The 13290-nt window shown below is 44.6% G+C and overlaps 2 protein-coding genes across 11 annotated transcripts in view; one reads left to right on the top strand and one right to left on the bottom strand.

The window, feature by feature from the left end:
- clcn2a (chloride channel, voltage-sensitive 2a) overlaps positions 1-13290 on the top strand; it is a 43846-nt gene that overhangs the window by 3269 nt on the left and 27287 nt on the right. For 7 of the 10 annotated variants that reach the window (XM_070973555.1, XM_070973556.1, XM_070973547.1 and 4 more), the window contains exon 1: positions 2114-2249. The exons of 2 other annotated variants lie outside the window; for them this stretch is intronic. In XM_070973555.1, coding sequence (XP_070829656.1) covers positions 2199-2249 — 51 coding nt within the window. In that variant the 5' untranslated portion in view covers positions 2114-2198. Of the gene's footprint in view, positions 1-2007; positions 2250-13290 lie in introns of those variants that run through there. One more of the 10 variants, XM_070973552.1, reaches the window with a different exon arrangement.
- On the bottom strand, positions 10862-13125 carry LOC139338665 (zona pellucida sperm-binding protein 4-like). Its single transcript, XM_070973886.1, has 8 exons — positions 12840-13125; positions 12541-12728; positions 12234-12331; positions 11989-12146; positions 11740-11911; positions 11488-11635; positions 11329-11404; positions 10862-10983 (listed from the first exon to the last, which is right to left on the bottom strand). The coding sequence occupies exons 1-8, from the start codon at positions 13123-13125 to the stop codon at positions 10862-10864; spliced, it is 1248 nt and encodes a 415-aa protein (XP_070829987.1).

Raw genomic sequence — 13290 nt, forward strand, 5'->3', positions numbered from 1 at the left:
CAAACTGGGGCCGAGTTTGAACGACGTGGACATAAACCAGGCAGAGAGGGTGTGATTTAACACATTGAGTTGCATTAGGGGAAGTATAATCCAGTTTTTGGAGTTAAATCCAGTTTGATCCAAATGTGGATTCCACCTAAAAGGCAAAGCATCTTGTCTTCCGCTGACAAAATTAACTCTTTGGGCTGTGCCAATGGCTTGTAAGCAGAAAAATGTATATGCCAAAATATTTTTTAACCAGCCCTAAAACTGCATAGGATGTCATTAAAAACACAAACCACAAAGGAGCAGTTGTCAAGTACCTGTGCTGGTGTTGCTGTCGTATTAAAGCCTGTCTCTCCTCACCCTGTTCTCTGTGAAGTGCCACTTCTTGGTACATTTCTTTTAACTGCACTTGCACGGTGCTCTTCCTTGTTCCTTTCAGGTATAAAGATTCTTGCACAGACTCAAGTGTGTTGATGTTTTTTTCATTCAGTTTGATCTGCTCCAGTAATGTCCCGCCACATATTTGCAAACTCTCTTTGCGGTTGCCATGAAATTCTCCACTGTGGTACCCGGTTTGATTACCAGAACCACGGGTAACTAATTTTGGACCCTGGCTGCACCAGTTCTTTTTTCTTTTGTATTTAAGAAAGTGCGATGCTAAATTGCTGGAATGCCCCTTTAAGAACACCTCACCAAAAAGAACAATGGGTAAAAATAGTGTAATGAGATCTGGACAGATTATCTGACATCAAAGCCACTTGAAATGCCTTATCCTGTTAGGCTACATGACAGTGAAGCATGGTGATAAAAGAGCCATGATCAGACACTGACCTTTGCTAAAGCTGTGTGGTTCTTGAAGGAGGTGGATAAAGAAATACAGATGGGTAAAGGAAGTGTTTTCACAGTTAAAACCAGGCAGTGATTTATTCATTTTTAACAGGACACACACTCACACACACACCATACATGCCCTTGTTCACCTCCCAAAGGACATTGTTGCAGGATGCCTCACAGGCAGCAGTGTGTCTCTATGATCATCTCACTCTTCTGGGCTACTTGTCACTTCAATCATGAAGGTGACACTTTCCTATAGAGTACTGTATATATATAATATAATTGAGTGTTTATAGTATATAGTCGAGAGAATATTATGGATCCAAAATGACACTGACAGAAGGGCGGGACTGAGAGAAAACACAGCACAATTATAAATCTGTCTACTTCAGCACCATGGATTTATCAATACGCAGCACAGTGAGGCTGCTGATATTTTAGAGCCATGGTCGGAGCCACAGATTCTCACTTCCACAAGCCTCCGTCAGATAAAGGGTCAATGATGCAGGCAGGCTACACTAACACATTCAACTAAACAACCCCTCTGCTGTGCTCCTGCACTCTCTCTGCTACAAGGGGGTGAGCTGGGGGATGGCAGGTTAACAAGGGAGGTGCATTTTGGTGAAGTGGGATGGCATCCCCCTTCAGAAAATATGACCTGGGCAGTGGAGTGTACTGTATCCATACATCAGCCGGTATTTATGTGTAAGTACTAATGGCAGACGAGGATGCTCAGACACCGTTCTTTATTCATTCATTGAGGAATATCTTATTATAGGGCGAAAGATTTCTCTGTGACATTGACAGACTCAAGCCTCACCCTTGTGAATTACTCATCACTCTCAATCAGTCCAGTGATGACTCAAATCAGGTGCAAAGAACACGCAAGAATAAAAAAAAAACATACACTAACCATCATAATTTGTCCAAACAACCACTTATTACACCTGCACCTGCGCACGCCTCCGCACAGACACACACACAGAGACACACACAAAAAAAATATCCCCATCATCGTCAAGTCCAGTAACTCCAGAGAGAGACAGCAGCACAGTGCGAGTGGAGGAGGGAGGCGGTGTTTTGCAGTCAAACCGCACCAGCGCTGCTGCGAGGCGACAGCCAGCTACACTCTCATCTGGCAGCACACACACACACACATTCTCGCTCTCTCGCGCGCGCGCGCATGCACACACACACACACACGCGGCGGCGGGGCTTTGCATCATGCAGGACGGCTCATGAAAAGAAACCTGTTACACACGCTGCACATGTGATGGCAGGCAGCCGCGCCGAGTCCGCCTCCACCGCGCATTAATTAGCGCGCGACTGGCACTCCTGAGAGTCTCGGATCGGGTGTCTTTAATGAGGATATTGCGGCAATGGTGAAGGACAAGGCCGAAAACCGGACGCTTCAGTATCAGCAAACTTTGGTGAGTTTCGGATGAGGTCATGGATGGTGTTCTCCGTCATGTGTCGGTGCATGTCGGGCTTTCATGGATGCCTGGTCGGCCGGAGGATGGAGGCACAGCTGCTGGTTGCTCAGCTGTGTCCTGTGTGAACAGCAGGAGACTGTGTGTGTGGCTTTTATTCAATATACCTACGCAAAATTGCCAAATAACAGTCTTAATTGGTTGGTTTTAGCTTCTTTTGGTCTGCTTTCCCGCTAGTTGCTGCTCAGTATTCTTCCCTGCTCTCCATTCATTCACCTTGATCCACAGGTGTTGCATCAGTCTCACCCTCTGCCCACTCCACCTTCATAATTAATTCTTATCTGTTTAGATTTCACCAAACCATGTCAGATTAATTTGCTATGCGTGAAAAAATGTGTTTATGGCTATCTCTGATCACTTTATGTGTGGCCTAATGGGTAATTAGCCTATTAAGATGTTAATATCCTTGAAATATAAGATTAGAGCCTCCCTGTTCCCACTGAGCTCTCATGTATTTTGCTCACGTCCTGTGTCTTCCTTATCTCCCCCTTATTCTCCTGCAGATCTTGTCCCTCCTCGTGCCCCCTCATCCATTCCTCTGTCATCTTCCCCTCAGCCCTTCCTGTTTGCTACAGCGGCCCCTTACTTATGAACCAAAATTGGAGTGTTTCTGAATATTAATTGCCTCATGCACCAGTTTTCCCCACTCGTGCCGTTTGCGGGACTGACAGCGATACCCTGGAGCACTTCACACAGGGATGTCTATATTCAGATAAAGGGACAGAAAGACAGACAGATGGGCAGGCAGTCAGGCAAACCAATGGATTAAAGTGTCCTTCCACCCTGATTTGTATTCCTGTGACGGTGTTTGTCTTCCTTTTGTCTCTTCTCTTTGTGCACATGTGCTTGATCCATCTTCCTGCAGCTGCGTTGGGCCCAAGTGGTACAGAGGTGTGTTTCTGCTCTTGTTGGTGTGAAAATCAATGCCATGCTGTGTGTCTCAGTGTAAAGATCAATAGTAATGTAAAATGGCAGTCGGACTCTCTAAGGATTGGAACGTGCTGTCTGCCCCCTCCCCCTCCTTTGACAATAGCACTCAGATCAATGGCTTTATCATTTACTCCCAGCATACCAGTCCATTATCTAAAAATAGATGCGTGAGTGTGTTTGTGCATATCTGTGTGTGTGCGGGCATTTGTGCAGCTCGTGTCCGGATACTTTCGAAGTACAAAGTGGCAGCACTACTCATCAAAAGCCTTAGGAAACTGAATGACATGCGGAGATAGATATTAACTACACATTTACATCAGATAAGCGAAGAGTTTCTCTGTGCTGTAGCCGCAGTCTAAAATTGGATTCTAATGTTGACAAGTGGATCCTCTGTGTTTTATTGTTTGCCATCAGCAAGATTCAGAGGATTTTCAGTCATGTGGTCGCTTGAATTTTGGCAGCAGGGACCCACTGGTGCCGTAGCAGGGCTGAGCAGATGACACGGAGCAGATAGAGAAAAATAGAGATCTGTCTGATAACTTCTCCAGGAGGGAAGCGGCACAGAAATGTCATCTCATTCACAGCCGCTGTACTGAAAAAAAAAGAAAAAGAAGCCATTTCCCTTCTGCATTTATACATTCATGGCGATAATCTTTTTATAGAATCAGCAGCTGATTGACTGTGTTTACCAAGATGGTGGAACAGAAATCACCCTTTAATTTATTTTGTTTCTGTTAGCGCTCAAGTTTTACAATCAGTGAGCATTTGCTGTGACAATCCATTAAGATAAAGTGCGGTGGGTATCATAAACGTGTTACGTAAATGCACTAATGAGTGAATAATTGATATAATTACATTGCAAGTGGACATGATTGCATTTCCCTTTGTGCAGAATCAACCATAAAGAAAACAGTTATTTGATATGGAAATTAGATCCATTTGTATATCGTGTACAGCAGCACTGATACTGTACTGTATTTTCAAGCACTGCACCAAACAGATTTCCTAGAATGCACTCACCTCTCTGAACTCATTATCCAAAGGGAATAGTAAGGCAGAGAATAAACAAGCTATTTATATCCATCAAGATATCCATGAAAAAGCAGAGTGTAGCGGCTCTGTAGTTTAGGCTGCAGCTGTTATTTTCTGGATCCTGCGTGGAGATGCAGGAGAGGTCCTATGAGCAGTGACTGACAGTTGGAAAGCAACCAGGGTCTGGTGCATGGGTCACTGGCTTCCACAACTGCTGTCAGGTGCAATGCATGCTGGGACAGCCGGCAGTGGCCGTGTGTCTCTTGTGCGATAGAGGGATGGAGCAGGTAAAGCAGAGAAGATGCACATGAGAGACTGAGGAGGAAAGAGACGGGGACAGAAGGTGCTACGGTGACTTGGGTTCAAAGTGTTGCAGCCTCCCATCCGAAGCTGGGGGAGGTCCGGATGTGTCACAGGGTTTTGCGTGTGTGCATGTGTTTTCTCTTTTCAGAGGCGTGGGCAAGTTTGCTCCATAGGTCTTGCATGTGCATTTAGTTTGTGAGTGTGTGTGTGTACCTGCCCACACATACGTGCTTAAATGAGCGTGCGGTAACTCTCTGTCAGAGCAGATGTTAGAGACAGCATGTTCATGTCCTTCCAGCAGCAGGAGGCTTCAGGATTTGGCTGCTGCAGGGATCAAAGCCATCATCCACCTGAAGAGGAGAAGCCGCCACCGCACACCTCCCCTCACCCCACCCACCCCTCCAACCCTCGCCACAGGGCACTGCAGCACCGCGGAAGCGATATACACAGTACACAAGCTGCCGGTCTTTCTGAATGTATGCGTGTGTGTGTGTGTTGTGAGCAACCTGCTGCACCGACTCTGAAGACACATCACGGAGAAGATCCAATTCTCACCCTTCCATATGTCTGCGGTTGATAAATATTTAAAGCAGCCCTACCGCAACAAAAATTTATGTAAAAATACGCAGGAGCAGAGAGAGGAGAGTCTTGTATTCCCACAGCGAGGATTGGCAGCCATGAAATTTAAAGGAAAAATACAAAATATCGTACTTAAACATATAATAGTACATACATTTTTAGTATGTTGGGTAGATACAGTTGCACATACAATATCAAGACTGCACATACTTACATTTGCACACTGTTAGTTTGCACTATGCAGCATTCAGACACAGATTGTCTCAGTGTGAAAGCACTCAGTCCACAAAAAACTGGACTGTGAGATCTGCTGCCTCTCTCTTCTCTTTTGTATTGTCTGGTGCAAAGTGTCACAGACCAGTTGGGATGGTAAATATGGGCATGCTGTTTGCAGTTTGCTTCCATCACTTTGCAGGATTTTGAAATCACAAGTGTTACCGTACATCTCATTGCCATTTGGTGCAGCGACGAGAAGTTTCCCTGTGCTTCATGAAGAAAACTCACATATTTGAATAAGGATTCGACTATCAAACGTATATCTGTGTATCTCAGCATCTTTCTCTGCCTCTGTTGCTGTTGTACACGCGCACACACATAAAGGCGCTGTGTCTTCAGGGGGGTCTAGTTCCTCATAGTCAGCATTCTGTCTGTTCTCCCACAGAGAGGCTGGCGTGAGTCCATTTCAGGTCCTGTCACTTCCAAATAGTGCTGTTACTGTACCTGCACACCATTGAATGGGCCACTGCAGAGGCTGCACACAGAAAATAATCTATCTCAATTCATTTGACTGCTAAAATAAACCACGCTCACGGGATTTTATAGCGTGTGTTCACAAACCGAAGAGCTACATTTTAAAAATGGCATCACTGCCATTTAAACAATACATTGTACTTAGAATATACGCTCTGTTATTAAACCCCTCAGAGGATGTAGGATCTAATAACTTCTCACAGCAAACATTAGTTGACAACCCAAAAGGAATAAAGAGAAGAAGAACTGAGATCTTAATGTAAGTAAACATATGGAAGTAGTATCAACAACATAAACAATGGAAATATTCCTTATGAAGAATGGCTCTTTGTTATATCATTGTCCTATTATTATCAACCATTAGTACAATTATAGATGCATTAACACGTAAGCAGTATTTCAGTGCTGTAGTGTGGAGTAGATGCATCATATTTAATAAAATTCCCATGTTTTGTATTGTATGTACAGTAAGTGGCTACAGCTGTCAGCTAGGGCTACCACTATTACTGTCATAATTGATTAATCTGTATTATTTATTCTTAATCGATTGATTGATGCCCTCCGCGGCTTGAAATTGCTTGTTTTGTCCAATCAACAGTCCAAAACCCAAAGATGTGTAGCGCCCCATAAGACCAAAAAAAAAGGAGAAAAATATCCTGAAATTAATTTAATGTTTTTTCATGTTAATCAAGTAGAGCTGATTACAATGTTATCTTCTGAAATGAGGGCCGTCGGGGCTCGGGAGGCAGAGCAGGTCGACCATTAACCGCAGAGTCGGTGGTTTGTGGGTGTGAGTGGCACTGTGGATGACAGCACTGTGTACTGAAATGAGAGAGTAGCAGTATAGAAATATAGACAGCATCAAATGAAAATACTGAAGTATCTCAAAACTTGTATCTCTACTTGTTAGCTTTCAGTGTGTATTTTATCTCCCTGTTCTGACTCGCTTTAATACTCATTTTAAACCTGTTGCGGACATAATCTTTGTGGATGAGTGTCGAGATGTACACAGAACAACCAGCCAAGCCCCCCCGTCAAGTCTGTCTCTGGCAAGACGCTTGATCCTTCAGTCTCTCTGACACCACCCTCCCCTGCCAACCCTCCCTCATCCTTTCTACTAACATGTTCAGAGTGTGTGTTGGTGTATTTTCACTTATCTGGGGTTCACACATGTGCACAGGTCTGCCTCGACAGCATCGAGGTTTTTCATGTTTATTTCACCGTGTGTGTGTGTGTGTGTGTGTGTGTGTGAGCTGTGACTCATAGGTAACTATTCTAAAAGCAACCTCCGCTACCTATATTAATGCAAATGTAGACAGCGGGATGAGTCAAATTTGTCACTTCCTCCTCTAATTCAATTTTCAATCTTGTCCCTGGAGGGATCACGGCTCAGATTAGCCAGAGTGCTTTAGTCCCTCTGTTATTCCCCAGGTCTCATCAATGCACACTCAGTGCGCGTTTACTGTAAGTCATCACGCTGCCACAACAGTATGTAGGAGTTTAAGGGTCTGAAACATCCATCTTCCCCTCTCCGCGACGATGGGTCCCTTCACTCTCACATGCTGCAACAAAGAAGAGACCGTCGGATGAATATGTATTAATAAAAAGCAGCGAGGGTGAAAGTTTTTAGATGCTCATTAGAGTGTCAAATATTTGTCCTTGCTTTCGCCTCACAATGAATAAATTATCCTGCAGTGCCTTGGGAATTGCTGAATAATAAAGAACTTTTTATCTCATCTGTTGTGCCAGGCTTGCACATGGTCTGACTTAGAAAGGTGGCAGAGGGTGTGATGTGGCAGTAAAGTGGGGGGTCTTACGCAGTAGAGAGTCGGTGGACGTGTGGTCATCTCTCCATGTTGCTGGGAAGTTTTCAGGCTGGAATGTTATTGCTATAGGATAGCTGGTAGGGGGCATCCCTTGTTAGTATGTAGAAGTGGTGGACAATATGCAGATATGTATACGTTATATACATGTAATGTGGGAGAAATCTTAATTTTGTGAGATAGGAGGTCTATGCACTGTAGGCACTACTGACTGAGTTCACAATATTAATGCATATTTTTCTGCTATCTCGGTGGAGATGGTCCATTGCCTCGTATTCCCAGAATATCTGGGGTGAGCAAAGTGTGAAAGAGTCTCAGGCTGCCGTTTCTCACCTGATAAAAAGTCGGTATGTTTAAGTTTCAGTCTTTTTGGTTCATTTTCCTGCTTCTAATTTGTTTCTAGGTGGCAAATATGAGAATTGCTGCTCAAATTAGGAGATGTTCAGGAGGAGAGTTATGATGTGAGCCGTGTTTGATTGATTGAAAGGTGACTCAGCGTATCACAGTCAGCCATCATAGCTGCTGCTTGCTCATCGCCTCTCAAGTCCACTCAGGCTTCCTCTCCCTTTTGTCTCAATTTGGATAGTCTCCATTTTCAGTCTATGGTTGTCCAACTGAATTAGTTAGATGAACTGGAATTCGATTATGTTCCGGTTTTTGGCACCAATTTATTTGTGGTAAACACAGTTTCTTCCCTCATTAAACAATTTTGCACCAAACTGGAGCACTGCTCTCTGCAGGCCTTACTTTCTATGAAAAACCAGTCAATAGCAAGCTGTGGGAGGGACAGGAGTTGAACTGGTGTAGAGGGTTGTGATGTGGGAGGTAAACTGACTAATGTAGATGCAGAAGTTGGTCATGTGGGAGGTAAACTGGTTACAGATAACAGCTCATTTAACCCACAGGGTCCCACCTGCTGCTCTCCCAGGGGGCCGTGCTCCAGATGGCCAGTGATTGCTTTCAAACAGGCCAAAGTCAGAAACACTAACAGGCCCCGTTTATACTCGAAGTGGGTGTTTGTCTGGTGCTGGTGGTGGGTTTGTGTGCGTCTATACTGTATGTGTGGGTGCATGAGATTCAGTACGAAAGGTGAAATTCAGTGCAGCTGTGAATAGATTTTAATTTTACAATGTAGTGACGATGAAGTATAGATCAGTCACCAACCAGGAATTAAAACCAGGTATTACTTCACTGGTCAAGTTATTTAGAAGTCGTGTGGGTCATTAAATTTAGGAAATACTAACATAGCCATATTGATGAAGAGGTGGAGCTGCCCTCATCATTTTCAGGTTTCCCTGAAGTCCCTGTGGATGTTTTCTTTCCATTTGTGGTGCTTCTGTGTCAAATTTGGCAATTCTGTTCTAAAAATGAAGAGTTTGGGGTGTCATGTAGAGGTGTTCAGTGCATGTATGAGCAAATCTTTAACACTGAATCTTCAGCTGACTGCACTGAATCATCACTAGCTTTTGGTAGTGGAGCTCCCCTCACTGGCGGCTGAATGCACCATTGACAGTGTGTTACTTGTTAAAAGCTTAAGAAGAAGACGCAGGCGCCACACAAACAGTCATGCGATGTTGCAAATAGCCGTCTGTTGGAACAGACTGAACTCACACCTGAGCTGATCTGAGCAGGTCTGAATCAGCACAGAGGGTTGCAGCAGTGTGACCGGTGATGCGTTCACTGACTGATGTATGTGCATGTGAACAGTAATGCAGCAGCTTAGCTCAGAAAAGTGAACAAACTACACATTCAGTGACCTTTGTTGTTCTTTCCCCATGAAAAAAACAAAGATTATATAACAAAAATCAGGAATATATAATTACTAGAAATGACAAAATGACATTGCTGCACATTTGAATGCCTTACTGAGTTTTAGAGATTATGCTGACCACTGTGGTGTGAAGGTTGCCTTGTCTTTGCATTAAAACGCCCCACAAAGCTGGAATACTAATAATCTTTTTTTTTTTCACTGCGGCTTTAAGACAGAACAGAATCCACCTCAGAGATAGCTCGAAAGAAAAGTAGACAGAAGGCTTTAAAGCAAAAATAGTCAATGTTTGGAAGCTGTTTTATATTCTTATCTGTATAAATAAGTATCTGGATTTAGGACAAAGTGGTAACTTGGTCAACTAATTTTCTCAAACTCTTCATTTTCCCCAGTATTTCGCATGCCACACACACACAAACCGTCTGCTCTGCATCCACCAATTTGCTTTGACAGCAATTTTTTAAACCAGTGGCAAAACTTGTTTACATTTCACTCCTCTGACATGTTTATGTCCTCACAGCAGCTGCCACCTATTGGCTGATTCCTCTGGGATTTTGCTGTGCGGCTTATAGACGAGGCCACTGTCTGAATATGATTTATAGCTTGCATATAGCTTAAATGCTTCACAGTGGGTTGGAGGTTAAAGTGGAGGTAGATGAGCATCCTGACAGCATGCCTCCCCCACCCCCACCCCCACCCCCCTTTGCTCATCAGTCAGACTGAACCTATACGGCTGCTCTGCTTTCCTTTTGCACCTCCTGTTCATGCGAGCAGAAAGAGCGAGTCTGGAGGAGTCGTGATGCCCATCTCAATGAGAGGAGGGGGTGGAGGAGTGGGACGAGAAGGGAGGTGGTGCGCAGAGCAGTGAAGGAGAGATGTTGTAAGTTGTAGCATACAGAGAAGAGGGATGGTTATCAAAAAATAAAGAGTAAGAGGGGGAGAAGAGCAGCAAGCCCAGAGGAGTCGTGATGCTCATCTTAATGTGCCATGCCAGAAAGATTAGTTTTACCCTCCATAAACACCGAACTGTTAAGCAAAACTCATTCACAGCTAGCTTTAGTATGTATACATCTTACTGTTCATGGTCACATCTTTCAATTGCACATATATTTACAGTCAAGTATCCATTTGTAATGCAACCCTGTGATTTGTCAGCACAAAAATCAGGAAGGGGGAATGAATTACGTGCTCAACTACACCACCTCTGCACAAAGTAAGTCAGCAAAAAAAAAAAAAAAAAAAAAAAAAAAAAAAAAAAGTATAGTATGACCTTCGAATAGCAATTCAGATGAGACCCAGTTGTAAGCATGAGCTTTTAACAAGCCTTTATTAAAAAGTCACGGCCAGATGTGGCTGCCAGTGGATTGTCATCTCTTCGACTTCGCGCTGGGATCAGATGGAGGCCTCTGCTCGGTCAGGATCACCTCTCTGCTTGAGACCAGAGCCCTCTGACTTGAGGAAGCTTTCCTCATGGCAGCCGCAGCTCTTCCTGCAAGGGGAGGGTGGAAAGTGCAGTCACCTTATCTCTGATGGTTTTCAAATCAGACAGGTGCATCATTTTGATAAAAATGCCAAATATTCTGTGGTTCAGGCGCCTCTAACGTGAGGAATTGCCTTCCATTTCTGCACTGGTCCAACTTCTGGTATTAATCCAGGGTATCTGCAGATGCCTGATCCTCCAGAGTTAAAATTCATACACTAAACTGTGGAACTTATGTAAAGATGACACAGGATCACTGAATTTCATGATGGTAATGAAACTGGATCTTTGGCATTTATGGACTGAAGTAAAATCTGATTAGTTGCAACCACATTTTACAGTTGAGCTACTCACGTTGCCGGTGGCATGTCTGTTCACAGGAGTTTGTGCTGCTGGGGTAACACACTGCTGTAGCACAGTGGATGAACACCTGAAAGAGACCCAAACTTGCTCATTTGGTCAAGGAAACTGCATTAAGATTGTCACTTAAGGAACTATTATGAATAACTGTACCGAGTCCTTCTGGATAGAGAAGGTGTTTTGATCCACAAACGTGAACATTTTAACAATGAAACGTTTGTAGTGCGTCGGGTAATGGAGCCCAGAGGAGCCGTCCACAGGCACGACTGTGGTTAGGTAACGGTCATCATGGTAGGAACACCTGAAGCCAACAAGAGCTCATGTTAAACATACAATACAAACCGAAATTTATGCATTTCCACAAGTAAATCCATGTTTCTATACCCATCAACCAGAAGGTCCCACTGTGGTAGGCTGTGAGGATTGGGGGTGGAGGTGGCCCAGCAATGCTCCAGGTTCAGGATGAGGTTTGGGTCAGACCTCTCCAGGATGTTCACCTCGACATAGATGGGCTCCCTCAGCACTTTAGTGATCGGGTAGTCTGCCGCAGTGTAGAAGGAGCTATACGCTGCCACTTCTGCGATTAAAATAGTGCATTCTTAGTATAACACAAGGATTCTGCAGCAGCCAGCATGAAGCTCCTGCGCCGCTCACCCTCCACACATCCCTTTGAGTGACACTGTCCGTTGCCCAGTTTCAGCTCCACTCTGAGGGGTCCTGCAGCAGCAACCGACACAGGCGGAGGGACAGCGTTCACCTCCATGACCAGAGCCTCCACAGCTGTGCTGGAGTAGCGGCACTGGAACAATAACCTGTCAGAGAGCAGAGGGCTTTACAGCTCAGGAAACCTCAGAGGGTCACAAAAGCAATCAGGGGAGATCGATTTTACACAAGCTCACTCAAAATGGCTGTCCCTGGTGATTGATCCTCTGGGTCCGACTCCCACTTCGTATGAGGAAGACATGTGGTTCTCGTACACCACAAAGCCCTCCTCCTCCTGCAGGTGGAAACACATTTGAATGCTGAAAGCCAATCAAGAAAAAAAATCAATTTAGAGTATATTCATTTGTCATTTATGAAGCAAAGAAAACATTCTGCATCAAGCTGCTTATTTTTTCAGGTTTGCATCACTGTAAACTGAATTCTTTCAGTTCAGTTCTTTCCATGTTCTCTCATACTAGTTGAAGGAAAGACTGCACCAACCACCTTGATTGTCGTACCACATGCAGGCACAGGGAACTGAAAGATGGCGAAAGCAGAGGTGAAGTCAACTGGGGTACAAGAGGGGTTGTTTGTCTCCAGCAGGCTGACTGAATCCACATCTATCGGGGGAACCGTGGCATCTCGAGCCACAACAACCACAAACTGCCCATCCCTGGTACACTGCACAGTCACTGGGTGAGGAGAGAGTAGATGTGTTTCTCTGGTAGAGTAGATATTTTACACTCACCGTGCAGCACTTTTGCATGAGAGGGTCTAAAAACTCCTCTGGAGAGCATAGATACCTGCTTTCCCATAGTAGCACAGCCGCCCATCAAAGCAGCAGTTAATGTTTTCACACTGCTCAGCGGTGATGTCGTGAGTCCCACACTGGATCTTCTCCCCCTCCATCACCTGGCATTTGTCAAAGGGGGCTGCAGGTGGAGGGACCCTTTCCTGTTGTTGAGGCAGCTGAGAAGGAAAATGAGGCTGGTGTTTCTGCAGAGGCGACATCCAGTGATGCTGGGCAGTAACATCACAAGCCAAACCAACCACCACCACAACAACAAACAGACACTTGAAAAGTTCCATTATGGTATGCGTAACTACACACTGGCATAAACTGCACCTATATGCAACAGCACCTATGGCTCAGCCACAGACTTTATACATGACTGATTATGTGTAGTTTGTTAAGAACTCCTCCTCTCATCGTTAGGAGTCAATAGTGTGGCAGCCCTGCAGAGTTAATCAGCT

Source organism: Chaetodon trifascialis, chromosome 11, assembly GCF_039877785.1.
Source record: "Chaetodon trifascialis isolate fChaTrf1 chromosome 11, fChaTrf1.hap1, whole genome shotgun sequence".
Lineage (NCBI taxonomy): Eukaryota > Metazoa > Chordata > Actinopteri > Chaetodontiformes > Chaetodontidae > Chaetodon > Chaetodon trifascialis.

Bases quoted from the DNA above. Each gene is read 5' to 3' on its own strand.
- LOC139338665 (XM_070973886.1), bottom strand. From the start codon at position 13,125: ATGGAACTTTTCAAGTGTCTGTTTGTTGTTGTGGTGGTGGTTGGTTTG. The intron at 12,729-12,839 runs GTATCTATGCTC...CTCCTCACCCAG, and splicing joins GTGCTACTATGGGAAAGCAG to TGACTGTGCAGTGTACCAGG. The intron at 12,332-12,540 runs GTGGTTGGTGCA...TTCCACCTGCAG, and splicing joins CATGTGGTACGACAATCAAG to GAGGAGGAGGGCTTTGTGGT.